This window comes from Thermobia domestica, chromosome 12 (genome assembly GCF_964235325.1).
Source record: "Thermobia domestica chromosome 12, izTheDome1.hap1.1, whole genome shotgun sequence".
Taxonomy (NCBI): Eukaryota; Metazoa; Arthropoda; class Insecta; order Zygentoma; family Lepismatidae; genus Thermobia; species Thermobia domestica.
In genome coordinates, this window is record NC_137465.1 from 9,077,123 (window position 1) to 9,094,192 (window position 17,070).

The 17,070-nt window shown below is 36.0% G+C and overlaps 2 protein-coding genes across 2 annotated transcripts in view; one reads left to right on the forward strand and one right to left on the reverse strand.

The window, feature by feature from the left end:
• LOC145666322 (uncharacterized) overlaps nt 1-338 on the reverse strand; it is a 31,839-nt gene extending 31,501 nt beyond the window's left edge. The window contains exon 1 of the mRNA XM_081733423.1: nt 170-338. The gene's annotated coding sequence lies outside the window, so the exon portion shown is untranslated. The remainder of the gene's footprint in view (nt 1-169) is intronic.
• Nucleotides 339-541: 203 nt separating this feature from the next.
• LOC145666320 (DNA-dependent protein kinase catalytic subunit-like) overlaps nt 542-17,070 on the forward strand; it is a 289,438-nt gene continuing 272,909 nt past the window's right edge. Inside the window, exons 1-5 of the mRNA XM_081733421.1 lie at nt 542-993; nt 6,101-6,270; nt 10,717-10,900; nt 12,604-12,716; nt 14,875-15,058. Of these exons, the coding sequence (XP_081589547.1) occupies nt 846-993; nt 6,101-6,270; nt 10,717-10,900; nt 12,604-12,716; nt 14,875-15,058 (799 nt within the window). The 5' untranslated portion in view covers nt 542-845. The remainder of the gene's footprint in view (nt 994-6,100; nt 6,271-10,716; nt 10,901-12,603; nt 12,717-14,874; nt 15,059-17,070) is intronic.

Genomic DNA, 17,070 nt, shown 5'->3' on the forward strand with positions numbered 1-17,070 from the left:
AAAATTCAATAGTATACATGGGAACCCTCTGATCTGCGTAATGGGACAGCAAGTCAGAGAAACCATGTTTAAATATTCACGTAGTTGCCTCCAAATTGTTTGCAATACTTATACAAAATAACCAAAATAAACCGTCATGAACGCAAATAGGTGCAATTAAAATAGTTACCTGATACAAATACATTTAACTGCTGTAGATATTAACTGTGATTATATAGCATAGTTACATCACAATAAACCGTTTACAATTACGTTTACTCCAGCTTAATGAACAAACTTGTCAATAAATACTGCAGCCGCAAATTTAAATTTACGCGGCGAGTTCGTGTTCATCAAAAATTGACATGCATGAACAAGTAAGCACAACACTAATTCTTCTTCTTCCTCTTTTTCGTGTACAGAGTTACCAAACTTCTTTTGAAGCAGGCCTATTAGTCTACTGACGATTCAAAATATAAGTATTTTCATCACATCGTTTCCTCGAGAGAGGACGAAATTTCCTTTTTTTTTTTTTTTTGCGCTCTATTATCATCAAAATTTCTTGCTTAGATTGTAGAAAGGATGGATTTCATAAATTTTCGAAGAAAAGGAAGTGAATTACATTACTTAAAGGAGTTTCTAATCTGTGATCGGGGTTGGACCGCGATGTTTGCTGATATTTGAAGAATGTTTTTCTCTGTAGAGAAATCGGGGAAATTCGTAACATTGTATTAAATTGTCATGCAGCAAAACAGTTACAGAAATGACTGTCGACAGTGTTAGTGTTAATAACAGAAAACAGTAGCACACAGTTCTTTATACGTCCGTTGATAGTTATATTGAAGAGTTTACTCTAAATCATTACAATGGGTGACATAAAGTTGAACGGTCCGAAGCTAGAATCTGTCATACAGAAGCTTAATAAGAACGAAGCAGAAGATCCTGTTGTTGTTAAGGATATTTTAACTAACATAGCACGTTGTCTTGAATTTGAGTTGACAACTGGTGACATCGGTAAGTTCAAAAGTTGTACTGCATGCCCCTAAGAAGCACGGACAAAAAGTGGTAGGATGTCATCACGTTCTTAATTTTTAGATACTAAATTGTCAGGTAGATATTTTGGGACGCTAAGAGTGCACTTTGAGGAATACCCGTCATAAACGAACGTAAGCTAACCTGAACTAACCTAAACTAACGTAATATTAGTAGAAATAAGCGAAATTCTATCATTTTTTTTTTTTGAAAATTATGCGGGACTCCTACATTAATATAACAAACTAACGTAACCTAAACTATCCTAACCGAACTTAAACTAACCAACCGTACCCTAACTAACCGAATGTGAACAGAAATTACCAAAATAGTAAAATTTTTTTTAGGGAAAAAAGCTGGACCCCTTCTGCTAAACATAGGCCTTAAATTTCCTCAACCATCCCCTGCGGGGCATCTAACCCGTTTCTTCTAATACTACTGCTCATACTAGTATGCTTACTACTTATGCTATGGATGTGTATAATAAAACTGCACGCCTTTCTGTGCCAAAGTTTTAATATTTAATTCACAAAGTTCCGCTGACCGAGCGTTAGCGAGTAAGGCAGGTTACAGCCCCACATAACGTTGTTTTCTTTCTGTATTACAGCTAAATGGGAAGGGGGACTTGTATTCTCGAACGTTACCGATATTTTCTGTGCACGTCAAGTTTTGACAAACCACTCGAAATGTAGCTAAACTGGTAATACTTTCACTAGTTTTTTTCTGATTGTTACCTGAAAGATTTTACGCTGGCAATGGAAATATCTCTCTCTTGGCATAGATGAGCTTAAAGAGAACCACCAGAAAAAATGTTCAATAAACATAATTGTTTTATCATTTTTTTTCTTATCGCTCTCCAAAATATTTGCACTCGGCGACATGACAATACCCCGTTTAGCGTCAATGATGTTTAAGGGGCCAACAGAAATAATTGTTGAAAGCGCAAACCAGCCTATGCTCGGTGGCTACTGAAAAGTACGATTGCTATCTAGCCGCGTTTTCGCAGGGCGAAACTGGTAAGCTCGCAGGATGGGTCTGTAGGGAGCAGGCGCATCAGTAATGGAGCGAATACGGAAAAACAGTCATTCATGCTAGAAGTACAGTGCACACTAATCTTTTCTGGGTGATCGCCAGAACGGTTGTGTACTTACCTTATATTTTCGCACTGCCTCTCTTGGTGAATATGAGCTTCTTTCTATCAGTCGTTGGCATCATTTGTAGATCCATTTCGGATTTCGTGCGTCCCTCCTTCTTTTGAAATAGAAACATTTCATTCCATTGATTCAAAGCTGTAGAGTTCACTTCATTTCATAACTAAACTTATCACATATCATTTCCCGTTTTAGATGCCCACTCACCATGGGAAACTTTATCAGTGAGTCATTGTTCTTTCACAATTAAAAAAAAATACTCGTTTGGCATTCCCTCGTTTCAAGTGTGTTTGACTTTCCCAACATTAAGAAAGACCGCGTTTTAATGTGACTTTGTACTGACAGATAACAGCAGTTAATTCATTCGTATTGGGGAAAGTTCAAGAACACAGGTCCCCCCCATTTATAAAGATAACCAAGAAAGTTCTGTCGCTTTTTGTGAAGGTGTACGTTGAATTGACTCCCACACCGTGAGTTGAATGCGACACAGAGTATCATAAGGCATCTATCCTGTACGAGTTCAAACTGGGGTCAAACGCCGCTGCAGTGGGGCGGAAGATATGCAAGGCTCAAGGTGAGGGTGTCTTGTCTACGTGGACAGTACAGCGGTGGTTTAACAAGATTAAGAACGGTGACGAAACACTCGAAGACGTACCATATGCCGGAAGACCAACACATGTACAAAATGAAGATCTTCAGGCAGCAATTTAGGTGAACAATGGTCAGACATGTGAGGAACTGGAACTATAATTTAATGTGTGTTGAGAAACCATTTGGCAACACCTGCATCAACTTGGGAAGCACTAGAAGTTGGGTCTATGGGTCCCACATGATTTGACTCCGGGCCAGAAGGCAACGCGAGTAGACACCTGTGTTTCTTTGCTGTCTTGTCTGAGGAAGAAGCCATTTCGGTATGGGTGTTGTCATGTTATGAGAAGTACGTCCTGTACAAAGCTCCGTCATCATTGGTTAGCATCCCATGAACCGGCTCTAAAACAGCCGAAACCAACACTGCACCAGAAGAAGGTCCTCCTTTGTGTTTGGTGAACTGCTCGCGGCATCGTGCATTGGAAACTGCTACCAGCTGGTCAGATCAGAATGCAACTGTGTACTTTCAGCAGTTGAGCCGTCTTCAAGAAAAACTCAAAACACTGGAGCCAGTACTTCTGAATCGCAAATGGGTTCTCCTGTTATAGGACACGGCTAGGACGACCCGGGACACCATTCTACGCCTTAGTTGGGAAATACTATTGCATCCACCGTAGTCCCCGGACAATCACCTTAGAAGGCGCAAGTTCAAATTCCAAGTAGAGGTCCAAAATGCACTTGATAACTTCTTCTCTTCACGGTCCACCAAATTCTACTGCGATGGAATCCATGGCCTTCCAGGACATTGGCATAAGGTCATCGATTTTGATGGGGACTATTTTTGATCTTCCAGGTACGTCTTAAGTAATATCGATGTTCGAAGATGGTGGGTGAAAATGCGACAGAACGTTTTTAGTTACCTTTATAGGTTAGTAGCTCGGTTAGTTCCTTTCTATACCAAAGTTTAATATTTAATTCACATAGTATTGCCGAGCGAGTGTTAGCGAGTGAAGCCGGGTTAGAGCTCCGCAGGGGACGTTGTTTTCTGTCTTTATTACAGCTCTAAAGGAAGAGTAACCTGTGATCAGGGTTTGACCAAAGGGGCTTGCGTTTTTTCGGGCTTGGCCCAGCTGAAAAAGAAAACACTACTATTTCAAGTGCTGAATTTAAACTTCCGTACTAGTAGAAGTGTCGATGTACAGTAAAGAAAGCTGCATTTTAGGGGGAAACCCGTCGTGAAAGAAGTGCTCTTGAAATTCCCGCAATTGAGTGCACAAAGCATTGGAAGTGAATATTTCAACAATAAAACTACGTATTTATTTTAAGCTGTAAGATATTTAATTTAAGACATTTTGAAACATTTTATTTTATAAAATATAAATTCTTTCTTTGTTAATTGTTTTAATTTCATTTTCAGTAAAGAGCCGTCTTGCTAATGCTAGGGAAATTCCCGTAATTGAACGCGCAAAGTATCGGAAGTGAACAACTTCAGCAATAACACCATTTATTTTATAATACATGAATTATATCTTTGTTTTAAATTAATACATTTGCTATTCATAATTGGCGAACGTTACTAAGGCTCCTGGGATGACTCTTATCTACTTGTCCGTTTGTCTGCCTGTATCACACACATATTACAGGGTACAACTTTCGGTTTTTTTAAGTTTAAATTTTCAGGGTACAGGCACGAGACACACTAAATTTTCTGTATAGATTTTGGTGATAATCCAGCCTAAGATTTCGAAATGGCGGCCACTTTTTAACTAGCGGGTATTCACGCTACAGGGTGTAATTTTATGACTTTTCAGTTGAAATTTTGAGGGTAGAAGCAAGAGACATTCTAAATTTGCTGTATAGATTTTCTCAGCGATCCAATGTAAAATTTTAAAATGTTGACTATTTTTTTTTTCAGATATTTGTTCCTTATAAATATATATATTCTTATATTCCTGAATATTGAATTTTACCTTACATTTTGCAAAATGTGGTGTGCCAAAATTTGACCAGCAACTTAGGGATGATGATGATAAGGTTTTAGTCTGGTGTGGTATTTTTAGTACGAGGATTATTTGGCCCATTCTTCGTCTAAGGCACTCTGAACCTTGACCAATATCTATGGGTGCTGGATGAGTAGATTGTTCTAGCAGTTTTGTGGAAGGACGGCTCATACGTAACGCTCTTCCAGCATGTTGGAGCCTATCCCCATGAACAGTTTCCTGGGAGGTGAATCAGGCTTCAAGATCCGGTGAAGAAGCCACCACACCCTACTGTTACCTGTGGAGCCATCTTAAAACTACGATGTATATTCCGTGACTATCAGTAATTTTCCGAATTTGGTGCAGTGAATTAAAAGGTGCATGTGCTGCCGTGCATCGAGAGAGATTGCTAGCTGTGCATGAGGAGTGGTAAAGGCGTGTGATACATACCATTGTTGCACAGAGTAGTCAATTCGAGCATGTGTTGTAACGGAGACAATAATCCATAATTGATGAACAGTTAATAATAGGACGAGAAGGGTTAGTGACATTGCACTCCTGTGAAATAAAAAAGAAAAGGAAAGAAACAACTGCTTGTAGAACGGTCGACTCCAATATGGCGGTCATGTTGGTCACTTGTGTTTTTGAGGTCTTTCTACCCCATTGGCAATGTGGACACTCAGCCCAACAGCCTTTTCCTATGTTCTGACTTTTGACGCACCCTGTATATCCACTTCGAGTGTGTAACTTAGCGTAAATCTACTATTTGACCGTCGATTGAACATCAGGTATAATTTATTGCGATAGCCATATTTGAAATTAACGCTGTTGTTTAGGTTTGAAAAGTTAATTTGTAAAAAATTTATTTTTTTTTTTTAATTTATTCTTATCTATTTGAAAATCCCTGTTACCCATAGGTGAAATTGGCATAACACAACATGAATCTTTGTCCACTTAAGATGTTCGTTTCAAGCCAGAATTCTAAATGTTTCTATGTTAGGCTTGCCAACTGTCCGGTGTTTTTATATATGTTTATTTCAACGTTTAAAATACAATTGTTCTTAATCTGGTTTAAGGATTGTGAGTAGGTGTCTGTAATTTTGTTTTTCAGAGTTGGCAATCCTATTCTGTATACTGTTACATCGACTATAGTCATTTAAACTACTATACTATATTTTACTACTTTCAGTTTGGAAAATAGAAATTAACACAGTAAACTGAATTGAAGACATGAAACGTTTAGCCTATAACGTCTCTTAATAAATCATCTTACCGAAACAACTGTATTTGTTCATGTAGATATAACATTAATATATTGAAGTTGAGAGAGTTGTATCTGTAACGTTTTATTATTATTATTTCCTATTTCAGAGTATATCACTGGAATTGCTTTCAGTGGAGAAAATTGTCTTGTAAAATTTCTGGAAAAGCTAGTGTGGCGTAAGGAATATAAAGATGTCAAAATCGAAGGGCTCAAGATTCTTGTTACTCTTATTCAGAAAGTAAGAAACAAACCCGATCAACATGTAGTGAAAATCAAGGTAATTTTTATTAATTAATTAATTTATTTATTTATTTATTTATTATCATCAAAATTCCAGTTATAAATTAGTATGTGATAGGTCACAGTGTAGTGGAAATATTACCAACGAAAGGTAGCTGAGAAGTTTCATTTATTTTGAAACCCACTCATATTGTTTTGGTTCAGTAGGCAGTGGATCAGAAATTGTTGTTTTGTTTGTCCAGTTCACTAAAAAGGTGAGCTTTGCTTATAATGAGGTTGAGAGAGTGCAGATATCAATGTGTAACTGACTGATAAAACAGGGTGTCGATACTGCTACTGGAAATACTGGATATATACTGGAATTTTGATCCACATACTGGAAAAATCATGTAACTGGTAATTTGTCAACAATACTTTTTTGTAATTGTTTTAATCGTCTTAGAAACAATTTTGTATCCATTGGGATTGTAAACTTTTCGAAAGCAAGAGTTGTATACATGTTGTAATTAGACCTTTAAAGCAGTGTGTGGAGTGGAGGGCTGTGAGGGGAGTTGGGAGGCTTTTTAAAAATGTTAAAAAAAACATTGTATTTTTTTAAAAAAATCAAAGCTAACTAAATTTATTAAAAATAAAATATTCTTTTGATGGTAAAACAATTATAAACCTGAAATCATCAAGAGTGTGATTATTCCTAAAGAACTTTTAAACAATCTTTGTATTAGTTACAGGAATTTTGCTGATAGTCATACTGAATATACTGGAAATATACTGGAATTTTGAAAATGAAACTCAGTACACACCCTGTAAAACCAAGAATTTACAAGCAACAAAACTTTAAATTTACTCGTATTTAAGCACCTCTCGAATATAAACTCTTCCCCTAATAATTTGTATCAGTTTTTTTAAAATACGTTTGTTTGGCAATTCAGGCACACTCTATAAAACTAATTAAGAAAACTCAAGCAAATGCCAAACAAATGGCTCAAAAATTGAAAAAAATGAAATTTTTAAGCTTTACGTCCCATTATTATATCCGCTAGGCTAAAGGAGACAGTGAACATGAGAAATGAATGAAACAGTGGAATGAAAAACGTATGAGAAAACGGGAGAACCCCGAGAAAATCTACGCACGTGGTGTTTGTTCACCACAAAGCTCACTTGGCGCTAGTTGGAATCGAACCAAGGATCCCATGCACCAGAGGTGAACGCTCTACTACTGAGCTACCGCGGCCCCCACCAATGGCTCATTATCTGCTGCAAAACCAGTGACTTATGAGAAGTATCTCTTCAGATAAAGTTACCGTAGTGCATCTTTCCATTCTGAAAAACATTGAGCTTGAATATACAGCTTGGATCTAAAAAATTAAATAACCGGCAATAGAACTTTACGTTGTCCTAATTCCCAAATCATTGTTATTGTTTCCAATATATTTTATATAAAAATCAATTAAAATAAATCTATTGGTATCTTGATCACTTGTCTAAAAACACATTATGCGGTTATAAGCACCCTTCAAGAATTTTAGTCCTATATTTTGGAAGAAATAAATAAATGAATGGTGCTTATATTCGAGTAAATACGGTACTAATCGTTATTAACTTTACAAATCATACAAAAATAAATAAATAAATAAATAAACGGAAAAAGAATCCAATAAGAGTTCGCAGTTCTTAGTCAGCTGTCTTCCATTTATAAAAAGAAGAAATGGAAAGACAGTTAGCCAGAGTAGTGAGCAGGGTTGGCAGAAAACCATGTTTTTTTGTTTAAATAATTTGCTCTATGTATTTATATTACATATGAACAGTAAAAGTTTGTTTCACCTTGGTGTTAGTACACAACAACAAGGTTATGCTGGAAGGGGTCACATAAGCTTAAAGCGGAATCCAAACCGCTTCTCGGCTTACATCCGAGAGAAAGTGTCCTCCATTTGGACTTGGAACAGTAGAATGGAAGTTCCACCTACTACACTATAACACCAATAGTATATGCGGTTATTCGGAAATTGGGACTGTCCCGTTTCAGTGTAAAGTTGGGTGGTCCAGTCAGTAAATTTCTTAAATCGGGAAACTCCCGCCTTAGCCACCGGGAAATTCCTGTTATTACTTTAAATGCAAAGCAATAACGGGAAAATCCAGGTATTGTTTTGCATATAAAATTTTACGGTCAGCGATTCATAATCAGTACGCTAAAACTGAAGTATTAGGTTACAAATTTAGTATGTAGATATCATTCAATAAAATTAAAACAAAGTCCAATCAAGCTAATTTGGAAGCCACTAAGCAATCGATAAATTTTGCCAATTTCCATCAATATATTTAAGCAACGTTGGCTTCTTTATAAAACAACAAGCATTCAAGCAAGCAGAAATATACAATTTGGTTTCGTTTCGTGTGTTTAGGCTTAACATCCTTATGTAATACCGAAGTTATCAAGTAGAAGACTTTGCTTAAAGTGACGTCGGAACAGGTACTTGGTTTACATTTGAAAGTTTGTGGTTCGACCAAGAATTTAACATGGGACTCCTTGATTAAAACGTGAAAAGGAGATAAAACTAATGCAGATGGCTTGATATGTGGAAATGCCATCATGAAGTTCACACGATTTAAAGCTTTTTTTGTTTTGTTTTTTTTTTTATTTTGTTTTGTTTTGTTTTTGTTTGTTTGTTTGTTTGTTTGTTTAAACCAGTTTTTTTTAAAACCCAGGTGGTTTAAACCAGCCAATCATGGTAGTGAGATTGTACATATGAAGTTTCTAAATGGATGATACACTTGAAAACTCATGCAAAATATGTAGGCTACGGCGCTAATGTTTGATATTCTCGTTTCGAGCATTAATTACACAGGGTATTTCAAAACAACACCGACTACATTTGGGAGGTGGTTCCTGACACCAAGCTAGGACAAAAAGTATAGACCAATCTGGGTGCAGAAGTCTGTCATTTCGAAGTTATAAGTTGTCGAAAAAAAATAAACTTGAAAGGTCCATAGCTCCAATATGATAAGACCTACCGTAGTTGGGTCGAGACTTCCTTTAGGAAAGAATATGTGCACTATCCAGACATACATGTTTTAGAATCCTGCATTACTCACGCTACAATTTTTATAGAGGAGTTTTGCTACGGGCATATAACTTGAAGTATTCACCAATTATCTCTATAAAAAATGTTTCGGAAGTACTGCAGGATTCTGAAACATGGATATTTGTATTGGTCGTATACTAGTTTCTAAGTGAAGTTTTGACCCGACTACAGTAGGTTCCATAGTATTGAAGCTATGGACCTTTAAAGATCTTATTTTCATGTTTTCGGCAGCCTATAACTCCGAAATGACGAATTGCATCCAAATTGGTCTATTATCTTTTTCTTATCTTGATGTCAGAAATCACTTCCCAGACATTGTCGGTGTTGTTTTGAAACACCCTGTATAGGGAATGTTTCGAAAACTAGTGGAATGGTAATGTTAAAGAAATAGAAAGAAAGTAAATACCTTTCCTTCTAATTTGAGCATTTTTATTTGCGTGAAAGTATATTCGCAATGGAGAGACAACGAAACTCGCTAGTGGTTGTTGGATTTTGAAACCATTTTATTATTTCAAAATCAAAATTCAATTTCGATTTTTATAACAGATGTTTGATTTCAAAACCGGAAAATTCGTTTCGGTTTTGAAAACCGAAAAACCGGTTTCAGTTTTCAAAACCAAATCGGAAAGTCGATTTCCAAATATTCGATTTTTCGTAAAACCGAAAATGTCATGAAATTTGAACAGTACTAGTTTAGACGCATGTAGATGTAGCAGACCTCTATAACATATGTTGCATAACGTTTTTGCTTATAATCGAAGTAATTGAACACATTTTTGTATAATGGTACCACCCAGAGTTTGCGATGGATGGAACGTTGTGGGGAGATTTTCCTTTAAAAAATCCTAAGTGTTTTTTTTTTTCTTTCTTTCTTTCTTTCTTCCGGCTACACCACCTACCCACCTGAGCCTCCTAGACTTGATGATCCTAACAAAGTTTGGTAAACGATATAAATTTATGCAGTTCTTCGTTATGAAGTTGCCGCTATTCTCCATTCCGTCTTAGTCCCCAATATTTGGCTCAGAATTTTCGTTTCAAATACTTTCAATCTGCTATGCTTTTCCCTCGGAGTAAGTGACCTTGTTTCGTAATCATATAACACAAGAGACATACTTATCATTTTGTATATACTTTATATTTTGTGTATATTCAATTTTTCAATAGAGTTCGCAAAGACAAAAAAGTTTGGAGAGAATAATAACACGAATTGACTGTTTTGAGTCCACATTTAATATTCTCGTGGATATAATATAAATATATTTGTATATAAAGTTTAAATATATTTAAAATGATTTCTTTGTATTGGTTGCATTTTTGTTGTTGGAATATCCGTTTTTTGTGATAATACTTCTGGAACAAAGTTGGTGACATTTTGTTAATTGTTGTTTCATGATAACTTTCAGAAAATGTGCATGTTGTTTATAACAAGCGATGCTGCAGCTTTTGAGAAAGAGTTGGCATGTGAACTTCTTGTGGTTATGCTGGAAACCTGTGACCACACGAATAGCGATATGCAAGTTCAGAACATGATCGACGTGCTATTAAAACAAGTCAGCAGCAGCGGCACTAGAAGACCAGTTCCCAAAGGTAAGTTTGGAAATGAGACTCTTTGTACAGGGTGGCCAGAAAGCCCCTTTATACCTGCACTTATTTCAAGTTCATTTTCATGTGGAGCTGTATATTGCTCCTTGTAATTCCAACTGCAAACCCTTTCTAGTCGACTTGCATGGTGAACGAATACTGACGTAATGACTTCCGCATACGTTTCCTTTCGGGTTGATGGACGACCAGAACGAGAAGCGCTCCTTTACAGTGAAGTCTGATATCTGCCATTGTTGTTCATCAAACACGGAAAGGCGAGACAATGAACTGATCAACTCACAGACTTTATTCTCCTCCTCTCGCAGGTAGTTACGGCAGTCACGTGGCAATTTAAGTGAGGAGCGCAGTTTTCATACGAGTGATCAGAATGCGAGGTTCAGTCTTAAATATTTTAACATCTTACATTGTTACACATATTTAGTTTGGATATAAAGGGACTTACTGGTCACCTTGTATAGTTAGCTTCAGAAGTTTACCCCGATCATAAAACCATTTTTTTTCCTATTTAATGTAATAGTAATTTATTTTAATTATTGAAAGTGTTAAAAACAGCGGTGGCCAAGTATAGTATTGTAATGTAAAAGGTAATTAAATACATCCTATTCATAAACAACAAACGTTTCTGTACATGCCGCTTAATTCCTAATAATGAAGAACAACCACGCCAATAGATATCGTTGGCCTAAGAGATTCGCTAATGTGCAGGCAATTTGCCGACTTAAAACTATTGTAGCGACCAATGTAAACATTTGTTTTCATACTAGAAATTACTCTCTGTTGGTTGATTTGGGGTAGTTTAGCTTCCGTTCTCAGCACCGAGGCTTTTGAGAGATGTGGACGTGTGGTTTAAGGGAGAATCTAAATTACCGTAATGCGTTCATATTCCAAGGCTCTGTACCGGAAATCGCACCCGAGAGCCTGTGCATCATAGACGCACATTAAGCTAGGGGGAGGACTAGGATTTAGTCCTCTTCCCTCCCGTTTCGTTTTACAATTTTTTATGTTATGTCGTAGAATATAGCTTCTTTTTCAATAAATTTAATAATTCCTACGTTAAAAGGAAGAATTTAGTGTGGGACCGTCGCACATGAAAATTTAGTTGGCAACAAGTAATTGAACAGTGATGTCAAAATGTCTCAGAGTAAAATGAAATGAAATCTTTCAGTTCAACGTCCACTTAATGTGCCTTTTCGGCTAAGAGAGACGACGACTAAAGCAAGTGAAGGAAAAATTGATGGGAGGAGACGGGAGTACCCCGAGAAAACCCACGGAAACTATGTTGTCCACCACAATCTTATATAACTGGGAATCGAACCAGGAACCTCGCTCACCAGAGGTAAGCGCTCTACCACTGAGCTACCGTACCACCTTTAAAGTCAGAGTGATTCATTTTAATTTCTTTTTTAAGAAAACTCAGAGGAAAGTATTTTGACAATATTTTTGTGTTTTTTAAAATGCAATTGTTCTCACCTTCATTTTCAATAAAATTTTATAATATCAGGAGATGCAAAATTAACATTTTTTCTGATTTTTCCAAAAATTTTAGAGAATTCAAACTTTCAGTTTAATTCCTATTTTATGATAGATAAAATTCGAAACCATATGTTCTGAAGTTTTACTTTATAGTGTATGATTAATAGGAAATTATTCTTTTACATTTGATTGTGTTTTCTCTTATTTTCTTTCAGTCCTTGAAAAAGCGTATCATGTGTTGGGAGTCTTAGCCAAATTCTATCCAGAGTGTATGGTCGAGTTTCAGGATAGAGTACTCAGGAGATACATGAGCGAGCTTCAGTACCAGGTAGGTATATCAAGTAAAATTAATATCTGTATCTATCATTTCCCGTATCTTTTAAACCTCATTAGTCCCACACTTGAAAAGAAATCACATTGTTTTAAATTTCCGTCACTCATCGTATTGAAAAAATAAATAAAATAACGAAAGAAATGTAGCCAGAGGAAGGCAAATGCCCCTTCTCAAAAGTAGATTTCTTCCAGGTCTGTTAAGTTCCTTAAGCTAGTTTAATACTTACAACAAATAGAGAGTGTTTGTAATGAAATGCTGTGAGATCCTCAAATATGCATGCCCAGCAAGTAAGGATTGTTTATAATAAAGTATTGTAGTGCCCTCAAATATGGACACCATTTTTTCGCATTTGCGTGCAAGAAATACGTAACTGTGTTATTCGTATTTAATACTTTTTATTCTTTTTGCTGTGTATAGGAAACCTTGTAAATAACATAAGGGCTTATTAAAGCTTGAACCTTTCCCTGTTGACCTTTCCTGCACTCTCTTCGTCGTTAAAATATACACACCTTTTTCGTTTCCCCTAATAAAACCACAATATAGAGAATATCCATAAGTCTGTATGTATTAAGCCTGTTTCCAGGCAAATTATTATTATTATTATTATTATTATTATTATTATTAATGTTTTTATTTCTTTAGTTGGGTTTTGTGTCTGGCACGAAATTATTTATTTTGCATATGTTATGTGATTTTCGTTTTCAAGATGATAATAGCCAAATATATATATTTTTGTCCTCAGAATAATTGTAACAATGAGGTGTAACTACTTATCCCGAGTTTTGGGTAAGCAATACACACACATACATCTACAAAGACGTTGCTCCCCCTCCATCTACAGCTACAAATGCTGCGTTACGTTATATTTTTTCTCTACACTACTCCGCCAGCTGGTACACTTCTTGTATGAGTTGTTCCAACCACAGAGCTTCTAAAGATCGGAATATCCTCTCCGATGCACATGAAGTTGTATCTAGTGTTTCAGCTTTCTTTCTAGTGCCAAGTGCACATCATGTACCGTGTTCCCTAAGAAGATCACACACTCGAAGTCGTTATGACTTCCCACGCAAGCCCGACCTTTGAAGTTTGGTGTTGTATACAGCTTTGCATGCGTTTCTGATTAGTTCCAGCGGTAGATTCGTGTCGTAAGTCTTTGCACTCGACACACTTAAGATTCTTTAAAAAGCCCTCTTTGGAACAAACTCATCGACTTACGCTGAAGATAATGACTAATCCTGGGTTACTAACTGTGAATCAAATCCTTACCTTATAGGCTTCGCCCGGGTGTCTAGGTATTCGTCTTACACTTTAGTCTTCGGACAGATATTCATGTAATTTCTTTACCCTTTGAGGTTGGGCGAGGTGCCTGGTAATACCTTAACCTTTAAGCCAGTGCCAGATCTCAAGGTAATCAATCTCCTTACCCTATCTCGTTGGCTGAGACAGGCGCTGTTCATCGAATGAGTATGGTGGGTGGTGCATTCTTATAAAAAGATGCCTGAGTACGCTACATACAAATCCTTATAAGGATAAAAATAGAATATTCATTTATTTCATTATCACTGGGGAATATATGTTCCACACAAGAATAGCATTCAATTATGTCTCTCATTCTCCTGTATCACTCAAAAAAGAAAAGTCTGATTTATTTTTTTCTTTTTTGTTAATTTGTACTGTTACTTTTGACGATATCCTACTTCAAAATAACTATACACTAACGTCTTCAAATAATAATAATAATAATAATAATAATAATAATAGTTAAAGAGTTAAGAAACCAAAAGTTCATTGACGCAGAAACAAGTGCCTGTCAGTGAATCTTATTTTATCCCAAACTACTCCAACTAGAAACTCTTTATTATTATTCGCTTTTTTCAAATTCATCATTACATTATCGTGTCGTCTTCTTGACCTACCAAAAGGTCATTTTCTCAGAGATTTTCGAGCTAACACACTATGTACCCCGCTCATTTTTATCCATTTCAACAATCTGTCCCGTCTATCTAAGAATTATCAGCTTATTTATGTATTTTTTTTCCTAAAGTACAAAACAATTGTAACAAATAGATCAGTACAAAATGACAGTTATGTCAGTGTCACATAATCAGAATGTCTATTCTGATAGAAAATTTTGTTTTTCTCTTCTCTATAGACCAAATCGGCTAAAAATGTTTCCTACAATATTATAGCAGGTTGTTTGAAGGGATTAACAGCATTCCTTTATGGATTTAGTCAAAGCCCAGAAGATAATCCAGAAAATTGTCGAATGATCTATAATGTTGTTAAGAAAGTGTGCGACCCTGAAGTTGAGGCATCTCGAAAGGTTGCCCAGCGAGGTAGGAATTATTAACAATATTCAATTCTTGAATATTCATAAATTCATAATTAAAAAATAAATTTGTTTTACTTGAAATTTAAAATAAAAGTGAAAGATAATTATCTAGGAGATTATTCAGTGATTGCTTACTTCGGTATGTTAATATTCGGCGATGGAAAGCCGAAGGTTGCGAAAGTATTTATCTGAGTAATATTTCAAAGTGTTCCTGTATTATAAGTTTTTATGTGAACCTCTTGCAGAGCAATTTTGTTAATAAATTCTATGCTCCTCGCATTGTACTTGTGTATTTTTTATAGTTTAAGCAAATTTATTTAATATCAGCAAATTGTTTTTAATGACCAGTGTAAATAATTTCACTTTTACTTTCGAGTGACAATAAAAGGGACACTTATCATCAATATCATGGGTATTCTGCCTTATTGGTAGGTCATTTGCTGCAGCTGAGAAGCTTCCATGTTCCACGGTCTTCCACTAACGTCTGCGTCTTCACGTACGGTTTTTCTGTTTTGATATCGTCCATTAATTGTAGTCTATTTCGTTCCCTCCCTCTCTTTCCTGCCACCATACCCTCTAGCACGTCCCTCATGATACAATTCCTTCTTATCCAATGTCTCAACCGATAAAAAAGTATAAATTCGAAATTTCAACGGTTTTACACATTTCGTGACTAATATGCCGAAGAAGTGATTTTTTGAATGTGTCCGTTCATTCGCCAAGATGCCATACTGTTCAACGTTTCCGCATCAGATTTTAAACTTTAGATTTTTACAAGATTCTCTAGGGAAGATTTTTTAATCTTCTTCCTTCCTCCAAAAATAAGGTAGTTTACTGAAGGGTGAAACTGAAAAATTGAGATTTTCTTGAAAACTGCTGTAATGGTGCTTATTTGACAATACATAATATTTTAGCAAATAACAGAGTATTTTTGCCATCTGAATAAATCAGGTTAATCATTATCATCATTATGGAATCCTCATGCTACATCTTTTAGTAAGTTTGGAATGTCAAGAATGTCAATCATCTGTCAAAAATTTGTTTTTTTCTAATTGTTTTCTTGTGGGCAGAAATGGCCGAATCGGATTATATCATCATCACATATAGTATATCAGTTTACTCCAGAGGTTTTTTTCTAGAATTTGGAAGACGAATGTTCTTATGTTCCTTGTGACTAGACTAGACATCTCCAAACAACTGTCCTATTGACAGTAGCAATGATTTGATCATGTCAGCGCCATATATGAGAAGCTTGTGTACAGATACGCGGCAAATAATTTAGCAGTTTTTAAGCAGTAGGTTTTAAAAGACTTCCGTGTTGATTGTAGTGGCAACTTGATGAGGCACTCAAAACATTTGAGAAACATGTAATGAGTCGAGCGTCAAGACCCTTAATTTCTGCTACTTTATTTGGAGCATTGAAAACTGTTCTCGCATTGTTACCATCATTAGTGTTTCCTTCTTCTCGCTTTGGCTGATCAACACTAAATCCATTTCTTGGGTTAAGTCCCGTATCGCCGGACCAATTTTAGGAAATTTACCGGGTCAATTAGAGAATTTATTTAAGTTTGTGAGAAAGAATGAGTGAAAGTCAGGTAAGAGGAAGAGTAAAAGTTAAGAAAGTGGTTGTATTTGTTGATTGTTTTTGATGTTGTTAGCGGCACTGTATGTGTAGGCGGATGGACTATTTCGCGGAGAGGTACACTTGTTTTATTATACGGATCCATAAATTGTAAAATGTACAGAAAAAAATTGGCAAGTCTTTAATTTGCCCATTTCATGTCGAGAACAGAACCCAACCAACCCCTGCCGGGCTTCTAACCCGTTCCTACTACTACTATTACTACTCTTACTCCTGTTTCTACTACTATTAATATTTATACTATGGATCCGTATTAAAGTAATACTGCACGCCTAATGTAACGTAATCTAACGTAACTTAATGTAATCCAACAAAGTATAACCGAATGCAATACACTTTGGTGCTTTTTTTTTTCAGTTTTCAAAATGGTCTGG